This window comes from Mastomys coucha, unplaced genomic scaffold (assembly GCF_008632895.1).
Source record: "Mastomys coucha isolate ucsf_1 unplaced genomic scaffold, UCSF_Mcou_1 pScaffold6, whole genome shotgun sequence".
Lineage (NCBI taxonomy): Eukaryota > Metazoa > Chordata > Mammalia > Rodentia > Muridae > Mastomys > Mastomys coucha.
The window spans coordinates 25688359-25710472 of record NW_022196912.1 but is presented as its reverse complement, the minus strand read 5'-3'; the positions used below and the strand labels follow the sequence as shown (position 1 = coordinate 25710472).

The following is a 22114-nucleotide window of genomic DNA, read 5'->3' as shown; positions in this document are numbered from 1 at the left end:
TAGGAGCCCCTGGGTGCTTTTCATTAAGTGCTGGTCAGGAAAACTAAAAGGGTGACAGCCAGGCCTGACCAGCCATTCTCTTTGGGGAGGATACCATCAAGTAAGTATGAGTCTACAAGAACAGAGGAGGCAAACCAGCTTTGGCCTGTTACTGCCAGCTACGCTGAGGCATGCTACAGAAGACTAGAGTCTCAGATGCATCTTGTCCTATGTCTGTGGCTAGACTGGGTCTCTATTTTTAAAAAATTACATGCATTTATTAAAGGACTCTTTTTTTTTCTTTTTTGAGACAGGGTTTCTCTGTGTAGCCCTGGCTGTCCTGGAACTCACTCTGTAGACCAGGCTGGCCTCGAACTCAGAAATCTGCCTGCCTCTGCCTCCCAAGTGCTGGGGTTAAAGGCGTGTGCCACTGCCGCCCTAAAGGACTCTTATGTAGAGGTCAGAGGACAGCGTTGCAGGAACCAGTTCTCTTCTTCACCCTGTGGGCCCTGGGCAATTGGGATGGAACCTCACTCACTAATCTATCTCCCCAGCCCTAGACCAGATCTTTTTCACCTTCATCACCCAGTGCAATCATCACAAGAACTTTATGACATGACATTACACGCATGGTGGTCTCTCCTTGACACATAATAAAACTAAGGTTCAGATTTGCCCATGGTTATAGAGCTGGCCAGCAAGGGGATATCTGGACACTAACCTGACTCCAAGTCAGTGTTCTTATCTCTGTTCTGGCTACCCACCGGCTTCAGGGCAGCAGTATATGGAAAGGAGTTGCATTTGATCTTTGTATCTTTGCTGACTCAAGAGCCATCAGGAAAGCTCAGAGCACCACTGCCTTCTCTTCCAGCTGAGACAGCTTTTGCCTGTGGCAGGCACTTATGGGGCCTCTGGGATGAGGGTGGGCTAGGGAGCTCTTACCCACACGCTGGGGGAGGTTCTATCATTAGACTCCTAGACTGAAACCTAGAAGGCTCATGGGAAGGGTCCACCTAACAAGATCTATACCCAGATAGCACGAAGAATACTGGGCATGCGAGCGAGCCTTTCCTCATTTGCTCTGCCATCCTGTTACAGCATCCAAGGTGTCAGCCCTCTGGGTTTCAGAGGACTTATCTGTAAAGTAGGAGCCAGAACACACTCTCTTACAAGCTTCGGTTAAAGGAGACCAGTTGGACAGCAGTTAGAAGTGCTTCATAAACAACCGTGTATACAGGAGGGCTGGGAACGTAGCTCATTAGGTAGAACCCAGGCCTAACAAAGCCTTGGGTTCCATGACAACACTGCAAAAATAAATCAAGCAGTCAGTGGTGATGATGCACACCTTCAGTCCCAGTGCTACTGAGATAGAGGCAGGTGGATGTCCAAGTTCAAGTCCAGCCTGGTCTATAGAGTGAGTCAGTTCCAGGACAGCCAGAGCTACACAGAGAAACTCTGACTTAGGAAACAATAACAACAACAACAAAAACAAAAAAACAAATCAAGCACAATGAAATGAACTGTGGGTAACTCACTAGCTGAACCATTTGGATGCACTCACCAATCTCAGCAAACCAAAAAAAGCCCCATCTCAACAGCCCCTGCTTCCATCTCTTAAAGAGACAGCAATTCTTACCCAGCCCTATTTCTCTTTTCAGGCTCCCGGACTCCAGGTCTTGAGGAGTCAGCAATGAGGGAAGAAGAAAGGAGAGACGAAGGGGAGAGGATGAATAGGTCTATTTTCGGATGAATAGAGCTATTTTCAGTGGTTTTCTGCCCTGGGGACATAAACCAGGACATTACATCTGAGTCTCCTCCTCAGATGGCTCAAATGCAACGTAAATGACTGATATTTCAAGTGCCAAGAATACTCTCATTAGGAAAAAGAAAAAATTAGAAATTGTGAAAAACATTGGCTAGGAGTGAGGTAAGCCAGGCTCTGGTCCCAATGCTGGACAAAGTGGGGATGCCCAGGAGTGCTCCTTCCATGCCAGAGAGGAGCACTAAGAAAAAGGTGGGGCCGTTCCCTTCAATGGGCAGAGCAGGAGCACCTAGGCTGAGCTGTAACTAACTCATCTTTTTTCATGATTACCCTCTCAAAAAAGAAAAATAATTATGCTTGGCACATGGTATAAGCCTTTAATCCCTGCACTCAGGAGGCAGAGGACAAGACAGCCAAGGCTACACAGAAAAACCATGCCTCAAAAATTATTACACTTATGTTTCTATTGTGTGTGCTTGTGCTGTGGTGGGCAAGTGAGAGTTGGCAGCCGCTGTCTTTACCCTGAGGCATCTATCTCACCAGACCCACTATTTCTCTTTTGTATTTGTAGCTTTCTAGAAGGGTCTCTTCAATAAAACATGCAAATCCAGGAGATAGAGCGTCAGACTTGACAAAATCTAAGGATGTACTTTGGCTAACTAGCCTCAGACTTTGACAGAAGTAGAGGCCCCAGAGGGGTGGATCACACTAGGCTTCTAGCACCGGCTCAGTCAGGCTCTGCTATCAATCCCTCTCATCAGACTGTCTGCGCCTGAGCTCTTGACCCTCGGATGCCCAGCAGGCCTAGCAAGTGATGCACTGAATAATGACCGCAGGATCATTTCTTACATCCCTCAGAAGATCAAGAGATGTGTACAATCGTAGGATTATCAGCAACTAAATCAATTGACTATTACTGCTTTTAAGTCAGTCATCCTACCAGGGCACAGACACACAGACAGGCACACACATACTTCTTGGGGAGCAGTATATTGGGTTTGAACCTGGGGTCTCATTCTTCCTAGGCAATCATCTTACTGTAAGTCAATTACAACACTACCAGCTTCTTCACTTTTTATTTCGAGACAGTTTCATAATTGTCCAGGTTGCCCTTGAACTCACTCTGTACCCAGATCAATGTTGAATTTCTAATTCTTCGTTTCAACGTTTTGTTTTTAATTAATTATGTGTCCACGAATAAGCCTGTGAGAATCCATGTGCACTGCATACATGCAAGAGCCTGAGAAGGCCAGAGAAGCCTTTGTTATTGGAATGTGGTTAACACTTTTTCTTTTTTTCAAGATAGAGTCTCCTGTAGCCTAGCCCAGGTTGACTTCCAAACTCTCTATGCAGCCAAGGCTGTCCCTGAACTCCTGATTCTACTGCCTTTATAGGGGATTACAGGTATGAGCCACCACAAAACCCTGACAACAGTTTCTTTCCTTCCTTTAAAAGTTTAGGTTTGACGAACAACAACATGAACTAACTAGTCCCCTCAGAGCTCCCAGGGACTCAACCACCAACCAAGGAGTACACATGGTGGGACTGATTGTTCTGGCAGCATGTGTATAGTAGAGGATTGCAAAGTCAATCATCAATGGGAGGAGAGGCCCTTGGCCCTTTGAAGGTTCTGTGACCCAGTGTAGGGGAATGTCAGGGCCAATAAGTGGGAGAGGGTGGGGTTGCAAGCAGGGGAAGGGGGGAGGCAACAGGGGTTTATTTTATTTTAATTTTTTTTTGGAGGGGAAACTGGGAAAGGAGAAATCATATGACATGTAAATAAAGAAAATATCTAATAAAAAAACAGTTTAGGTTCACTTTTGTTGGGAGTACTGACTGCTCTTCCAGAGGATCTGGGTTCAAGTCCCAGCACCCACATGGCAGCTCATAACTGTCTGTAACTCCAGTTCCAGGGACTCTGACACCCTCACATAGACATACATGCAGGCAAAACACCAACAAACATAAAATTAAAATAAATTTAAAAACAAACAAAACCCCTCAGGCTGGCAAGATGGCTTGGCAGGTGTGAAGTACAGAAGCACACGCTGCCAATCCTGACAGGCTCCCAGATGTTCCCCTCTGACTTTCAGGACTGCCATGTCACCAACATCCTTCCTCCATACAAATAAATAAATGTAAACTTTTTAAATTTAAAAATAAAGAAAAAAAAGAGTCAGGCAAATGTCATTAGTCCTAGTACCGAGGGAGGCTAAGGTAGGAGAGTCATGAGTTCAGGGGTAGCCTGGGATACACAGTGACCTACATCACAAAAATAAAAGGCAGTAGGGGCTAGAGAGATGGCTCAGCAGTTAAGAGCACTGACTGCTCTTCTGAAGGTCCTGAGTTCAAATCCCAGCAACCACATGATGGCTCACAACCATCCATAATGAGATCTAACGCCTTCTTCTGGAGTGTCTGAAGACAGCTACAGTGTACTTACATGTAACAATAAATAAATCTTTTTTTTGTTTTTGTTTTTCTAGACAGGGTTTCTCTGTGTAGCCCTAGCTGTCCTGGAGCTCACTCTATAGACCAGGCTGGCCTCGAACTCAGAAATCTGCCTGCCTCTGCCTCCCAAGTGCTGGGACTAAAGGCATGTGCCACCACGCCCGGCTAAATAAATCTTTAAAAAAAAAAAAAAAAAAAAGGCAGTAGGCCTGGAGATGTAAATTATCTACAGAGTACCATAGCATATACTGTATATGATATTACATTCAATGCCCAGCATTGCAAAGCAAAACTAACAAAAGCCATATCTGCTTATTGTAAAAATAAATAAACAAGTGAAGTGTGGCAGCATAGACCTGTGAGAAAGACTGAAGCAAAAGGATCACAAGGTCCAGCTTGGGCTACATAGTGAGATGCAGGTCTACCTAGATTATATAACAAGACGCTGTTTCAAATAAAATATAAGGGCAGTAGCTGTAGCGTAATGGTAGAGCACTTGTCTCGTATCCATGTTCAGTGCAGAGAATAAGCTCAATCCCTCTATTGTCTAAAAAGAGAAAACTAGCTGGGCAGTGGTGGCGCATGCCTTTAATCCCAGCACTTGGGAGGCAGAGGCAGGCAGATTTCTGAGTTTGAGGCCAGCCTGGTCTACAGAGTGAGTTCCAGGACAGCCAAGGTTACACAGAGAAACCCTGTCTCGAAAAAATAAAACAAAACAAAGCAACAAAAGAGAAAACTAACTTATTAAACAAGATATCATTGCTGGATTTTTGTTGTTGTTGTTGTTGGTTTTTTTTTTTTTTTTAAGATAAAAAGTAGCATGGCATTGGAGGCTGAGGTGGAAGGATATCAAGTTTAAAACCAGCCTGGGCTACAGAGCAAGTTTTAGGACAGCTTAGCCAATGAGATTGGCTTTAAAATTTTTGGGGGGGAGTCAGGCAGTGGTTGCACACGCCTTTAATCCCAGCACTTGGGAGGCAGAGGCAGGCAGATTTCTGAGCTCGAGGCCAGCCTGGTCTACAGAGTGAGTTCTAGGACAGCCAGGGCTACACAGAGAAACCCTGTTTCAAAAAAAAAAAAAAAATTTTTTTTTTGGTAGTTTTTTTGAGACAGGAGTTTTCTGTGTTGTCCTGGCTGTCCTAGAACTCACTCTGTATAGACCAGGCTAGCCTAGAACTTGAAGATCTGCTAACCTCTGCCTCCTGAGTGCTGGGATTAAAGGAGTAAGCCACCACTACTGGGCAATTTTAAGATTTGATTTGATTATATGACTTGGGGTGATGAGCTGAGTATAGGGTCTGAGGTCTTGCATCATATGGGTTGCTGAGGTAAGCATCCCAGGGGACAGGAGCTCCCACTGGGAACGGTTAGGGAGGGATCTGGCATAAATTTGATCAGGTGTGTCGCAGGGTGGAGAGGAGGAAGTCTCAGCCTCAGAACTCGGGAACCACCACATCCTAGGCAGGTGACACTGTTCAATGTCCTTCATTGTCTCATGCAGATTGGAACAGCACTGCTTCATGGTGCTACTGTGAGTCCGAAATGTATCCATACAAATAAAAAATGTATCAGAGTGTTTGGCCTTAATCACACAAGGGAAAAAAATAACTTCCTTATTGCTACTATTGCCCTTGGAGTCTTTCTGCCTGCCAGATGAAGAAAGGAAAAAGCCTGCATGACCATTATTACTTCCTGCGATAAAAACAGCCAACCCAAGCCCTGGTAAGTCTACTGTTTAGAATACGTAGGAGCTAGCACTCTGAAAATGGAGGCAGAAGGATCAGTTCAAGACTAGCCTCAACTGCACAGTGAGTTCCAGGGTATCTGGGTTAGGAATCATGAAACCCTGCCTCAAACAAACAAACCAAGCCAGAAGTAAGCCAGGCCTAGTGGTGCTCTTATATTATCCCAGCACTTTAGATGTAGGGGCAGGAGGATCAGAAGTTCAAGGTCATCCCAGCTACATACAGAGTTCAAGACCAGCCTGGGATTCTTGAAACCTTATCTCCAAAGACCAAAACAAACAAATGAATGAATGAAATCTGGGAGGAAAAAGACGATTGGATGGTAACGGTTTATTCTGACTGGGAGCTAACATCCAGGACTTTCTCAGGATATTAAAAATTCCAGTAATGGAGTTAGGGCTTAGAGATAGAGCATGGCTTTACATGCATGAAGAGGTTTCATTTTCAGCATCAAAAGGTGAATAACAGTGGGATGTGGTGGCACACACCTTTAATCCCAGCATTCAGGAGACAGAATGCTGGGATTCTGTCTCTCCCTTAGTGAGACCCTGTCTAAAAAAAAAAAAGAAAGAAAGAAAGAAAGAAAGAGAGAGAGAGAGAGAGAGAGAGAGAGAGAGAGAGAAAGAGAAAGATGAAAACATAAGTAAAAATTCTAGATCCCAACCCTAGAATGCAGATGGTATACAGGCTCTGAGCATGGAGGTTGGTCTTCCACACCCACACAGCAGTTACTAAGGAGAGACAGGCCATTCTTTTATCCACTCAGACATGCCACACAGTTTTGCAACTACAAAAGAAGTGCCCCGGGCCAGGCACAATGGCTGGCAAGGCCGAGTCCAGAGCAAAGTGCTTTTCTTGATCTGAATTCCAAGCTTTCACTCTGGGTCCTCAGAACACAATGCAAACATTATCAGAGCCACTTCATCTAATCTCACGTTTCCGGGGGCTGGAAGGAACAGAGGCAGCAATGCGCACCCATTCCTCCAGCCAGCACAGAGCTGAGAGACCTGAACTAGCCAAGGGTCTTCTTCACCAATTGCACATGGAAATTAACTAGTCATATTATCTCCCACTGGTCAAAACATTTTTTAAAATGTATTGTCAGCCATGATGGTGCATACCTACTTGGATATGAAGGCAAGACGATCAAGTGTTCAAGGCTAGCATAGGCTACAGTAGACCCTGTCTCAAAAACCAACCAAAGAAACAAACCAAGCTACCGTGGAGGTAGCTCAACTTGTAAAGTGCTCACAGGCATGCATAAAGCCCTGGGTTCGATCCCCAGCACCACATAAACTGCGGATGACTGTGCAAGCCTGAGAGCCCAGTGCTAAGAATGTAGGGGCAGGAGCATTAGAAATTCAAGGTCATCCTTGACTACATTTACAGTCTGACCCTGTCTCAAAAAGAAAAAATTCTCATTTTTCAGATCTTTAGTTCAAACTCAGGACCTTGTACCAGCTAGGCAAAGCTCTGCCACTTAACCAAGTGCTGGTGCCACCATACCTCCTCATTGGCTTCCTCCAGTCAAATTTTTTTTTTTAAAGATTTATTTATTTTATGTGTCTGAGTACACTGTAGCTATACAGATGCCTGTGAGCCATCATGTGGTTGCTGGGAATTGAACTCAGGATGGCCCCACTCGCTCAGCCCTGCTTGCTCGCTCTGCCCTGCTCACTCAGTTCGCTCCACTCCGCTCATTCAGACTTAATACACTGTAGCTGTCTTCAGACACACGGGAAGAGGGCGTCAGATCTCATTATGGGTGGTTGTGAGCCACCATGTGGTTGCTGGGATCCGAACTCAGGACCTTCAGAAGAGCAGTCAGTGCTCTTACACCCTGAGCCATCTCACCAGCCCCTCCAGTCAAATTTTTATCTTATAAAATGCTCTGGGCACAGAACTCTTCTGTGAACTGAGCACACTCACTAGGGATTAGAAGGAACATAGGACTACTGGCACACTCCCACCACAAGGAGAGGCCACAGGCATTGACTTACATATTAGACCCATCCTGGAACATGGGCCATTTGTTACCACCAAGCTTTTGTCAAGGGTCTGACAGTAGAAGACTCAGCTGGGATAGGGTCAGGGTACACACTGAGCTCTGATGGCCAAGCCCATTTCCAACTGTTGGCCTGGGGCTGATGTCCTTGAGAACAGGGGTGTGAAACCACATCAGCTTTTGGAAGGAAGACCCTGTCTAGGTTATTAGGGGAGTCTTAGGGGTGGTGTCCAGCCTTATTTGGGTCTTGACAAATTAAGCGACTATTCTACCACTGAGCTCCATTTCCAGATAGAGCTTATTACTGTATCAAGGAATGAGTAACACAAAATAATGCTGCACATATTTAATGCATTCAAATCAATGAGTTTGGGGGGGGAAATGAACCCACAAAACGATCACTACCAATGCCACCCAATATGTTGTTTGTTTTGAAAGTGGGGCTCGTGTAGCATAGGCTGGCTTCCATTTTGCTATGTAGCCAAGGATAACCTTGACCCTTGATCCTCCTGACTTTCCACCTCTTTTTTTTTTTCAGAATATGAAAATTTATTACTGTGTTTCCATTGTCAAATTTTATGATCTTGGTCTTTCCTTCTTGCATTTGTATAGAGCCATAAGAGACACAATGGCTACTCTAACCACCTTAAAGCGGACTCCAGGAATATTACCTACAGCGTGACCTTTTCGACCAAATCCAGCAACCAGAACTTCATCATTTTCCTCAATGAAGTTCAAGCAGCAGTGCTGGGATGACAGGCTTGTGCCACCATGCCTGGTAAGTGCTGAGTGTTGAATCCATGGTTTCAGGCATGCTATGTAAGTAAGCACTCTATCAACTAAGCTACATCCCCAGCCCACACTCATTCCTAAAGCAAGTAGATTCTGTCAAGCAGTTCTTGAAACCAGGCATGGTAGTTCATGCTTACAGTCCCAGCATTCAGGACATTGAAACATTTGGAGGCTAGCCTAAACAACACAGCAAGACCTTCCATTATTATTATTATTATTATTATTATTATTATTAATAATTATTATTATTATTACTATTATTATTATTATTATTATTATTATTATTATTATTGCATTTTCGAGACAGGGTTTCTCTGTATAGCTCTGGATATCTTGAAACTCACTCTGTAGACCAGGCTGGCCTCAAACTCAGAAATCCGCCTGCCTCTGCCTCCCAAGTGCTGGGATTAAAGGCGTGCGCCACCACCGCCCAGCTATTATTATTATTATTATTATTGTTATTGTTATTATTATTATTATCATTATTATGCAGGGCTGGAGAGATGGTGCAGCAGTTAAGAGCACTTGTTCTTGCAGAGGACCCAGGTTTGATTCCCAGAACCCATATGGTGGCTCACAACCATCCATGACTCCAGTTCCAAAGTATTCAATGCCTTCTTCTAGTATTGCAATCATGTGTTGTACAGCCATGCACACACAAAAGAAATCCCCTCACAAAATTACAAAATTAAATTAAATTAAAGAAATAGTTTTGCTAGGTATGGTGATACACAGCTTTTATTCCTGCACTTAAGAAGCAAAAGCAAGCTGATCTCTTTGAGTTCAAGGACAATCTGATCCTACTTATCAAGTTCCAGATCAGTCAGCACCACAGAGCGAAATCTCTCAAAACCAAACAAAATAATAATAATAAAATAATAATAATAATAATAATAATAATAATTTTAAAAGGTTATTTGTGTTATATGGGATATTGCTCAGTGACAGATTGCTTGTCTTGTATAAATGAGCAAGGTGCTAAGTTCAATCCACAGCACAGTAAAAATGAAAAGCTAATTAAAAATAAAATAGGGTTAGGAATGTAGCTCAGTGGTGCAGGCTTACCTAGTATAGCCAAAGCCCTGGCTTCAATCCTGGTGCCTCACAATAAAAAATAAATAAGATGGAAGCAATAACAAATAAAACATTTCCTGGAAGTTGCTGGTGCATGGGTAGAACAAATGGCCTAATTTGCATATTTGCATATAAATTTGCAAAGTAGATCTTAGTAAACTTCATTATTATTGCTGAGATTGTTAATGCTTGAGTTGAAACTTCCTGTCTGCTAGCCCGATATATGGATAATGCTCATACTCCAACCTAGGAGGAAGAAGAGGGACCCACAAAGGGGACAATGAATATTCAGTTCAGTTTGTCCTCCCCTCAGTGATCTCATCCCTCTGGCTTCGGTGGCTGTTTCTGAGGGTTCTCTTTTGAAACCCACCACAGAAAGGGAGTTGGGCTCCAGCCAGAGTCCCTGCTCCTCACAGACTCTGCAGACCGTTTCCTGATGCTGCATCTGCCCCGCTTCAGCCTGGGTTTTGTGTCCGATCACCTCCTCCAAACAGTTTCTTTTCTGCCCATTGAGAATCAAAATTTGTAGGATCCATATCAACCTCTCAAAAAGTTAAGTCTGAGAGGGACAGGATTGTTTCTCCTCCCAGTCTACATGTATGCGCCAGCATGTGTGCAGTCTCAGAGCTGAGTCTTCACTGTGCCCTGTAATGCACTGTGCATCTGCAATGTTATTTATTCCTCCTACTTCATAGGATGAGATTGCTATCAAGTCCCTCAGCTCCCCAGGGACATGACCTAAGTACATGGCTCGCTAATGATGAATGCGACACAGGGCACCAGTCACCACCAAAACCTCACACATCTGTGTACCTATTCTGAGCTCCACAGCAAACTAGGTAAAAGCCAAAGAGATATATTAAAAAAAAAAAAAAAAAAAAAAAAAAAAAAGGATTTAGAAGAGACAGGCACAGTGTGCGTGTGCACACAGAGAGGAGAACAAAGAGAATCAGAAACCTTGGGGGTGGCAGGCAGGGAAAGCAGGCAAGACAGACTGGAAGATGAGTCAGATGCAGCGAATGAGGGCACTGGGTCAACTCAGCTACACTGAGCTGGCCTCAGGGATGGTAAGAACTGGAGGAAAGGAATGACAGGGGGCAGGAAGTGAGAAGCGCAGCTGATGCCTTACTCAGAAAGTAGGCAAGAGTTAACTGCAGACAGAGACAGAAGGCTCCCAGGCTCCTGAGGTCTCCAAGACCTTCCTTGCCTGGCTCTGCAGAGCTGGGACAACGCTCTTAGAAAGGCTGGGTAAAGAAAGAGTTAAAAGAACAACAAAAGTGTCAGTCGCTGACCCCTGCTTGGCAGACAGAAGGCACCCTGTGGCTGCTAAAGCCCTCCATTCCTTTCAATGTTTTCAACCTATTTTAATGCCCCCACTCTAAGGATCTCATTTCATCTCCTTTGCAACCCTGGGAAAGAGGCAGGACACGATTGTTATTGCTATCCTGTGGCTCCCTAAAGAGCTGTCAAAATGTTTGCCATCCCAGAACCCATGCTCTGCTCAACCAGGTTGTACCCTGGGGCAGCACAGCAAGGTTGGGTCCTCTGCCTGGGTTCCATTCTGGCCTCGATCCCTGCTGAATATTCTGTGGTGGCTGCTTCAGAAATCACAGGATATGGACTCATTCCTCTCCTGGAATTTCCCAGGCTGCTTTCAGCTTCTATCTATCTATCTATCTATCTATCTATCTATCTATCTATCTATCTATCTATCTATCTCACAGCCAGTACTTAATGTCCGTCTCACCCACTCCCCAGGGATCTATGTCAAGCTACTGTTTCTCATTAGACAACAGGGAACCCAAGGCTCAGAGAGGCAAAAGCCTTTGCCCCCGAGTTGCACAGGAAGCAAACATGGAGAAACCTTAGACAATTGAAAAAAGAACATAGGACTGGGGACATCAGAAGACCTGAATTCTAAAACTGGCTCTGCCACTTAACCAGATTCATAGACCAGCCAACATCTCCCAGCCTTGGTTTCCATGGCTGCAAAATTGAAACGGTGTAGGTGACTTCCGGTTGTTGAAGGAATAGGATTAAGATGTTATAGTGGAGCTAGGTATTAGTAGTACACACTTTAATCCCTGCACTGGGGGAGGGGGAGTACAGAGGCAGGTAGATCTCTGTGAGTTCAAAGCCATCCTGGTCTACATAGTTCCAGGACAGCCAGAAAGCCAGAGCTACACAGAGAAACCTTGTCTCAAAAACAAACAAACAAAAAAAGACAAATAGACAGATTACTTGAGCTGGGTGGATACTTTCGTGGTTTAGAGTGCTTACTAATCTCCAGGGTGTTCAGGTTCAGTTCTCAGCACCCACATGATACCTCACAATTTCCTGCAACTCTGATTCCCAAGTGCTGGGATTAAAGGCGTGCGCCTGATTGATGCTCTCTTTTTTTTTTTCTTTTTTTTCAGGGAATCGGATTGATGCTCTCTTTTAACTGCTTTCTGCAGACTCCTGCACATACATGATGCACATCAGTCAGGTACACACATACACATAAAATAAATACACCTTTAAAAAATGATTTTCAGCCAGGCGGTGGTGGCATACGCCTTTAATCTCAGCCCTTGGGAGGCAAAGGCAGGTGGATTTCTGAGTTCGAAGCCAGCCTGGTCTACAGAGTGAGTTCCAGGACATCCAGGGCTACACAGAGAAACCTTGTCTCGAAAAAAAAAATTGTTTTTTCACCTAGTTAATGGTTGCTAGTTAATTCCCCCGCCCCCGAAGTAGTCTAGGTACTAGTAAGGTGTTAGTGCGCTTGTAACCAACTTTAATGAAATTCACTGAAACACTCAAGTGCACGCACGCGCGCACACACACACACACAGAGGAAAAGAAGACATGTTGGTTGGAAGAGTAAGGGGATCAGTGGAAGTAGGAAGGGGACAAGAGAGGGTATAGGAAGTGAATATAATAAAAATACATTAAGTACATGTATAAAAGTGTCATGATTAAACTCATTGCATATAATTGATATACACTAATAAGGAAAAAATTGCACTACCAAGAATGTAAACAATGAAGAGAGGGTAGACCGTACATGACCAGGCTGGGCTCTGCTTAGGCACCTGTATGACCTTGAGCCAACCCTACACTGGTACTCCAAGACCCCTGCCAATAGTAAGATTGTAATATTGTATGGGCTATACCTGTAGTGCAGGGATTCTAGTTCTGGACACCCCAATCTTTGTTTTGATCAATCAACTAACTGATTTGCTGTTGAGTTTATTTTCAAAATAGGGTCTCATCATATTGCATACAGGCTGGTCTCAACTCCCAGGCTTGAACTATTCTGCCTCAGTCTTCTAGGCAGCTGGGATTCCAGATGCATGCCACTATGCATGATTCCTCCCTGATTTCTTGACACTCTTATTACCTGTATTCTTATATTGCCTTAGATGCAAACACCTTATGGGAAAATACCAGTCAGTTCCCTATAAGGACATTTTAAATATCCACTTTCTCCCTTTCTTAGCCTGTATTACCTCTACAGCCTCCCAGCTTTCCAGAGTAGGGGATGTCTTAGAAGAGAAAGCAATGACTGATGGGCCAGAAAGGATTTTCCAGTCAATGACAGGAGGCTGCGTGTTCTCTCCATGCTAGACAGGACTGGACTAACAACAGCTTTGCCTTTACCATCTTGTGTCTCCCTGGTACCAGACCCCTTGAGGGAAACGTTCAGTATAATCCTGGTAGAGCTTCTCCATGAGTGAATTAAATATTAAACATGCCAGGCCACAGCCCCTGGTGCAGCAGCACATTCCCAGTACAGAGACAATGCACAGAGATCCAGCTGTCACTCTTGTACTGGCTGTGGGCCGGGCCTCCCCATTCCTAGCCCACACTCCTATGAATAAATAAGAAATGTTTGATCTTCCCAGCGAGTTCATGGTTCTTCATATTTTTCCTCCAACTCCAGTGTGGAAAGCTCCGGGGAGCCGGAAATGCCTGGAACACTGGGTTGTGACATCTGCAACATTGAAATTTAACAGGCAGCTGGGGATGGAGCTCAGCTGGTAGAGTGCTCGTCTAGAATGCACTAAACTCCAGGGTTGATCTCCAACTGTGCATAAAACCAAGCATGGCAGTGGTACTTGCCTGTAATCCTAGCAATCAGGAGATGGAGGCAGGAAGATAATTACCTCAAGGTCATCCTCAGCTAAATAGAGAGTTCTAGGCCAGCCTAGACTACAGGAGAGTCCATTTACAAAGAAGAAAAAGAGTGGGAATGGGGGGCAGGGGGAGAAGGAGGAAGAAATTTAACAGGTCTATAATTGACTCATTAACTTAGTTCCACGAAGGGCCAGAGGTTCTCTGGGAAGTGGACAGCTCAGGAAGGATGCAGACATCTCTCAGGGTAATAGGGAATTAGACATAATTGACAAGAGGCTTCATTGTGTAGGCTAGTTGCTTTTTCTTTTTTTCTTCAGATGATTGGTAGAACCTCTGTGATTCTGGCTAACATCCTATTTATAAAAAGGGAAATGGAGGTAAGCGGAAAAGGGAAATCCACAGCCAGTCAGTCACTCGAAGGGCCTGAGCCTAAGAGGCCTAGACTCTAGGTCTCTGGGATTGAGCCCACTTCTCTCTCCATCCTACCTCCTCCATGACACTGAGTCTCCTTACTAATATCACCAAGGGGTAGGCCTGGCACTGTGTGATCCCCTGTGTCACTTCCACAGGAAGCAGGATTCTCTGGCCTTGTTACTGAAGACTAAAAGCATGAAGTCTGCAGGTAGCACCTCAGCCCAGCTACTCTGAAGAACAGAACCTTGGTTCTGGCACTTTCTTTCTTTCTTTCTTTCTCTCTTTCTTTATTTATTATATGTGAGTACACTGTAGCTGACTTCAGACACCCCAGAAGAGGGCATCAGATCTCATTATGGATAGTTGTGAGCCACCATGTGGTTGCTGGGATTTGAACTCAGGACCTTTGAGAGCAGTCAGTGCTCTTAACCGCTGAGCCATCTCTCCAGCTCCCGGTTCTGGCACTTTCTGAGCCATAAGTCCTCAACTGTAAGATGAGGCTTTAAAAGCTACTCTTTGGGATGGCCCCTATGAAGAAGAGACAAGAGGATATAAAAATGGGGTACTTTGTAAACTGTGAAGTGCTATTCAAATGTCAGATACTATTAATATGATATGAGGTCCAAAGACACTACAGAGAGAAGAAAAAGTAGGAGAGGAGGCCATGCAGAAGTGAGAAGCCACATTCACAAGAGGAGAGTCCTGCATGGCCTCTCATAGACCTGACCAATCCTGGGGCCATTTGCAGAGGTGGACGGTGGCAGGTCAGAGTATCTGGAGTCCACTGGTCCAAGACACCTGCCCACTTTGCTTGGTGTGGATGTGCGCACCTAAGTGCACTTGGCTACCTAGTATCATGGCATTTTGCTTAGCTGCTCTGGGGCAGTCACCAGTGTATGGTCCTGAGGTGGGATACCCCACTTCAGGCCAACTCACAGACTCTCAAATGAAAATCTACCAACCAAAGTCCTTGCAGGGACACCTCTCAAGTTCTGGGGACCTTACCTTGTACTTGGCTGCAAGCAGCTCTGTGGCCTGCTGCTCCCGCCGCAGATCCTCCAGCATCTTCTCCTTCTCTTCTAGAAGCTTCTGCTTCTCCTCGCTTACGAGGCTTCGGTCATCCTGGATGGCCGCCTTCTCCTCCTCTAGCCGCTCCTTCTGTTCCTGCAGGTAATTCTCCATGTTTTTCTCCAAAGCTGCCTCCAGGATGGGCTGGGGTGGGTGGTGATTGTTGTTGTTATCGTCTTCCTCTTCGGCCACCCAGGCCTCAATCACAGCCCCCTCTGGATAGCCGGCTGGGGCAGACACAGCCTTCTTTCTACGACTGCTCTTTCTCCGAGGTCGCTTGCCCAGCATCCCCTTCTTCTCCAGCTGGGCCTTCAAGCGGGCGATCTCTTCCTGGAATTCCCTCAGCAGCGTGTCCTTGGGGTCCTCGTTCACCCGGGGTTTGTTCTTGATGTTCTTGGCTCGGTTCGCAAAGCGCAGGGTAGAGAGGCTCTCGTCGTAGCTGTGAGAAGCTGGACCCAGTGTGGCCACCATGATGGTCTTGGCATTGCCCCCCAGTGAGTCTTGGAGCAGCCGGGTTAGCTTGGAGTCCCGGTAGGGGATGTGGGTGCTCCTGTTGCCAGCCAGAGCAGCAATCACGTTGCCCAGGGCGGACAGTGAGAGATTGATTTTAGAAGCTTCCTTAGGCCTCTCTCCACTACTGGCAGAACCACTAGCGCTGCCACCTCCACTCCCACTACCAGCTGTTGGCTGTGTGGCTGGCCCTCCAGCTGTGTTGGGACCTGCCTTGTTCTGCCTCTCACTGCCGGCCAGGTCTACCAGGTTGAGCTTGCCTACTCGGATATGGTCCTGGCCATCGGAGCCACGCTCACTGCACTCCACTGTGATAACAAAGATGGCATGGGACCGGGAGCTGACCTCATTCATGTGGGTGCTGCCCACTGCCCGGGCTTGGTTCCCCAGGTTCATCACATGCTCAATCTCCTTGACATTCTTGGTGACAAAGGAAGAGAGGTCCTTGATGTAGACCCCTGTTTCAGGATTCTCCTTCAGCTCTAGCCTCTTGCCTGGCTCCTTGGATAGCAGATCTCGGATCTCCTCCTGGTAGATCTCCAAGTAGGAGGCACGAACCAGGTACTGCTGGTTCTGGGAGCGGGAGATGTGGGTGAAAATGTGCTCAAAGGCATTGGGGATGACCCCGCGGAGCTCTGGCTCCACCCAGGTCCCCTGCATGGTGTAGGTCTTGCCAGTGCCAGTCTGGCCATAGGCAAATACGGTGCCATTGAAACCCTGAAGCACTGAGTCTATCAGGGGCCTCACCGTTTCGTCATACAGATCGGCCTGCTTGGAGCTAGCATCATACACAGCATCAAAAGTGAAGGTCTTGGGCAGCTCCCCGGGTGCCGCGCGGGGGTTTCGCAGAGTCACCTGGCCCAGTTTCACGTCCATGGTCAGAATCTGCTCATGACCAGCAGCCTCCTCCTTCCTACTGAGGGGGCGGCACCGGGCCACCACCTTCAGGGCCTCGCTGGCCTTGGTCTTACTGGCCATCTTGCAGCTCTGTCCTTCCAGGTGGGCCGCTCTGCAGCCTGGGCGGTCCTCCTGCCCTACTCCTAGGTCGGGATCAGTCGGGCTGGCCCAGCCCCCAGGCACCGCTCTTCAATCCGCATGCAGCCTACCAGGGTGGGGATGCAGGGAGTTGGCCCCGAGACTGCTGCAGTCCAGGCCTCCACAGCTCTCCACGGCTTTCTGTGCACAGGCTGGAGAGGTAGAATTAGGCAGAATCCCCAGGCAACCGCGCAAGCTGCTCCTGCCGAAGGGCAGTGCCTGGAACCCACCCCATGCTGGAGCAAGAGGGAGCGCTACGGTAAACAGCTTCGGCAACAATGAGATAAAGGAAGAGGAAAATGAGATGGGGGTGGGCGGCAGAGCTGTCTTTTCCTCCTCCTTTTTCCCTCCCCCTAGGGATCCATGGCGGGGGATGCGAATCCTGGGCGGCCGGCAGGATCTCAGTCCTCCCGAAGTCAGAGGCTCACCTGGAGTCCTCGCCTCCGGCTGGGGGATCATTCATTGCAGCCACAGCTGGCTGCTGTTGCCTCTCCTTTGCCTTCCCCGCCGCCGCCACCGGAGAATGAGAGAAAAACAGAAGGGGATGGGGCGGAGCAGCGGCGGCGAGAGTGATGTTGCGGCCGCTGCGCTGCGGCCCCAGTTAGGTCTCCCGGCTGGGGTGGGGCAAGGGGCGGGGCCGCGGGGCGGGGAACAAGAGCCCGGCGCGGCCCTTGGGCGAGGGACAGCGGTGCATCGCCGCCCGCACCCCGCCGACCCCTCAGGGATGACAGGCTCCGGTGCCCACCCAGGTCCCGCGCCCACCAGTCGGATGCGGCGCAGCCACCGCCAGCCGTCACCCCACCGAACCCGAGCATGCTGGGAGATGTAGTCCTTCCTTTGTTAACCGGGTTCTGTCAGGTTGCTAATGCTTTCTCCAGTCCTCAAGTCTGGGAGCCCCTCCTCCCACATGCAACCCCCGAGTGTGTCTGCTGAGGTTGCACCACCCACGCGTGTTCTCTCGGCAACCGCCATTCTCGGTTTCTCACCGCTCCAGCCATTTTGCTTGCAGATGGGGACATGTCACTGTCCTCCATTTCTCAGGGTGTCACCAGGCCTCCTAGAGCTTAACTCCTAAACATAATTGGGCTCTGTGTTTTCCTCTCCCTATTCTGGTTTGCTCCTGGCCTTCCTTTTAACGCTCTGCTGGAAGCACAGTTAACCGATTCCACCTCTAGTGTCTGTACATGGCCTCCGGCTCCAACCACTTCTCCATGACCTTCCATATCCCTCTAAGGCCTGTCCATCTTCTGACCTATCCCCACTACTCTGATCTATACTCCTAATCCATGCCGACACACTTTTCTAGCTCCCGCGGAGCCCCAGGACTATTCTAGAAGCTGGATCCTTCTTGAGGAGCCCACAGGCTGTAATAGAACTGACAGTTGTACCCTTGTGCCTTTGCCCAGAGATCTGTTACAGTTCTTCCTCCACTGTTCTGCCACTTGGGCAGCACAAGCATTTCGTCATCTGTGAAGTTGTGCTGGTTAATTTTTGTCAACACAAACTAGAGATGCCCGGGAAAAGAAAATCTCAACTGAGGAATTGCCTGCATCTGATTGGTCTGTGGGGTATATTCTTGATAGCTAATCGACAGAGGAGAGAGCCCAGCCCACTGTAGGAGGTGCTCCCCTGGGCAGGTAGTAATGGGCTGTATAAGAAAGATAGCCAAATGTGAGTCTGGAAGCCAGCCAGTAAATAATGTCTCTCTATGAGTGCTACTTCAAGCTCCTGCCTTGAGGTCCTGCCTTGATGATGACTGAGCCATGCAGGGCAAATAAACCCCTTCCTCCCCAAGTTGCTCTTGGCAGGCAGTGTTTTATCATAGCAACAGAGAAGCATATTAAATCAGAAGTTCTTGGGCTGGAGAGACATGGCTCAGTGGTTAAGAGCACTGACTGCTCTTCCAGAGGTCCTGAGTTCAATTCCCAGCAACCACATGGTGGCTCACAACCATCTGTAATGGGATTGGATGCCCTCTTCTGGTGTGTCTGAAGACAGCTACAGTGTATTCACATAAGTAAAAATAGATAAATCTTTAAAAAAACAAAACAACCGGAAACTTTCTCTAACAGATTTGCTTCCATGGCAGAGAAAAAGGATGGAATTTACATAAAATGAAAACTTGGGAGCTGGTGGTGGGGTATGCCTTTAATCCCAGCACTTGGGAGGCAGAGGCAGACAGATTTCTGAGTTCAAGGCCAACCTGGTCTACAGAGTGAGTTCCAGGACAGCCAGGGCTACCCAGAGAAACCCTGTCTCAAAAAAAACCAAAGTTCCCAGCAACAACATGGTGGCTCACAACCATCTGTGATGGAATCTAATGCTCTCATCTGGTGTGTCTGAAAAGAGCAACAGTGTATTCACATGTATAAAGTAAATAAATAACTAATTTTTTTTTTAAGTAAGGGGGGTGCTGGAGAAATGGCTCAGTAGTTAAGAACATTGACTGTTCTTCTGAAGGTCCTGAGTTCAATTCCAACAACCACACAGTGGCTCACAACCATCTGTAATGAGACCAGATGCCCTCTTCTGGTGTGTCTGAAAAACAGCTACAGTGTACTTACATATAATAAATAAATAAATCTTTAAAAAAAAATACACTTGGGTCTAGCATTCTAGATCCTGTATGGTGCATATATATACTTAGGTGTTTGTGCGGGTGTATACACGTGTGCATGTATATACTAAGGTATTTGTGTGGGTGTATACACAAGTGCATGTATATACTTAGGTGTTTGTGTGGGTGTATACACATGTGCATATGGATGTGCGTGTGGATGTCTCTCTAAGCCAGAGACTGCCCTCATTGGAAAAAAAAAATGTTAGCAAGGTGACTTTAATCTTAGCTCTTGGGAGACAGAAGCAGGTGAATCTCTGAGTTCAAGGCCAGCCTGGTCTACAAATGGAGTTCCAGGATAGTCAGGGCTACGTAGAGATTTTTAAATTTTATTTTATGTATATGAATGTTTTGCCAACATTCTGTGTGTTTGTATCTCACAAATGGCTTGGTATGTACCTGATGCCCACAGAGATCAGAAGTGGATGTTGGATCCCCTGGAACAAGAGTTGTAGATAGTTATGATCTGCCTGGGCACCAAACCAGTGACCTCTGTAAGAGCAGCCAGTGCTCTTGACCACTGAGCCCTCTCTCCAGAAGCCCCTTGAGTTCATTTGGTTTTGTTTGTTTAGGGTTGTGTGTGTGTGTGTGTGTGTGTATGTGTGTGTGTGTGTGATAGTTTTTCTGTCTGTGGAATGCACTGGCTGGGTAAGTGGTTGGCCAGTGAGCTCTAAAGATCTGACTGTCTTTATCCCCTCTCCTATCCCCAGGCCCCGCAGTGCAGGGATTACTGGGGATCACAATTCAGTTCCTTAGGCCTGTATCACACACTCCTAGCTGGATTATCTTCCCAGATCACATTGTATCAGCTCTGATCTCTGCCCAACAGTACACTCTGCTTCAACTTCTTCAGTGCTGTGAAGTGATTTGGGGGCTAGGGAAATGGCTTGGCAGTTTAGAGTCCTGGCTGCTCTCGCAGCAGGCTTGGGTCTGGTTTGCAGGTGGTTCTACATGGTGGCTCACCACCATCCAAAACTCCAGTTTCCTCTTCTTATCTCCACCAATACCAGGAATATGCATGTGGTACATAAATGCAGGCAAACACTCCAAGACATAAATTAAGAAGAAAATAAGAATAAATAATTATTTAAAAATGATGTTTATTTTATTTACAAGTTGGTTTTGGTTTTGTTTGTTTGGTTGGTTGTATAGACCAGGCTGGCCTCAAACTCACAGAGATCTGCCTCTTTCTGCCTGTTCAGCACTGGGATTGAAAGCACGCACTGCCACCGCCACCACCACTAACGCCGCCGCCGCACCACCCAGCTTTTTTCACAAGTCTGTAAAATAAAGTTTATCAAATTAAAAAATTGTTGATAAAGCTAGGCATGGCTCTAGCCACACTAAGAAGATGCAGCGGAAGATCAAGAGTTTAAATTCATCCCCAGTTACAGAACAAGTTCGAGGTCAACCTGGACAAGAGAATGCCTCTTCCCATCTCAAAAAAAAAAAAAAAAAAAAAAAATCTCCTTGTGTCACTGCTACCCTTTAATTCCTAGATTTTGGATGTCAGCTGGGCCAGCAACTTGAGGTCTAGCTGGTAGCTTGCCCACTTCTGGAGTTCCCTGGCCTTTCTCCCACTCTGCTGGTCCAGCTCCACTGATGAACTTGGCCTTTAGGCCAATTACTGGTGACGTTTTGGCTGTGCAAACTTTACCTTTCTTGGCTCTAACAGCTGACTTCTGGATAGTGTTTGATTCTTGAACTATTTCCTTGTTGTGTTTGGCTTGCCTTTTGCACTTCCATCTGTGTTTTGGCCAACTCATCAGCCACCGAGCTGGTGCTGGATACAATGCAAGTGTATCCTTCTCTCTCTCTATTGTTACCACTGGCCCAGGTCCTTCTGTACCGGAGCTGAGGGTGAAAAACCTTTGCTTCCAAGATGAAAGTGCCTTTAAATTACTGAACGTCTCTGAACAGCTATTTTCACAGTAGGATAAGAATGTTTACCTTCCCTTATGGGATTTACATAAAGATTAGGTGAAATGATATGTGTGTGTGTTCTCAGGCCATAAAGGCACTCAGGAAAGGGGAATCCAGGGTTAAGGATCTGGCTTATCGGGTAGAGCACTTGCCTAGCAGACATGAAAACCTGGGTTTGATCCTCAGTCTCTGAGAACCTGGGCACAGTGGCAAATGCCTGTAATCCGAATACTCGGGAAATTGAAGCAGGGGGCTCTGAAACTCAAGGTCAATCTTGACTCTACAGTTAGTTTGAGGTCAGCCTGCGATACAAACAAGCAAGCAAACAAACAAATTCCTTTTCTAAATAAGCAAATAAGTTCCTTTTCCCCTCCTACATTCTCAAAGCAGTGTCTCTCAGAGCAGACAGAGAGTTTTGTGTTTTCCACCAAGTTTTTAATGTAAAGATTTATGTATTTCTATCTTATGTTCCTTGGTGCTTGGCCAGATCCCCTAGAACTGGAATTACAGACAGTGGTGAGCTTCCATGTGTGTGCTGGGAATTCAACCCAGGACCTCTGGGTTTTATTCTCCTGCTGTTCTGACCTGGGGGTCCCCCTAAGATTCACCGCTGTTTTCCT

General features: G+C 46.6%; 1 protein-coding gene across 1 annotated transcript in view; it reads right to left on the bottom strand.

Annotated features, from left to right (window-relative positions):
• Positions 1-17687, bottom strand: part of Kif3c (kinesin family member 3C) — a 44216-nt gene extending 26529 nt beyond the window's left edge. Inside the window, exon 1 of the mRNA XM_031356002.1 lies at positions 15347-17687. Within this exon, the coding sequence (XP_031211862.1) occupies positions 15347-16897 (1551 nt within the window). The 5' untranslated portion in view covers positions 16898-17687. The remainder of the gene's footprint in view (positions 1-15346) is intronic.
• Positions 17688-22114: the final 4427 nt, after the last annotated feature.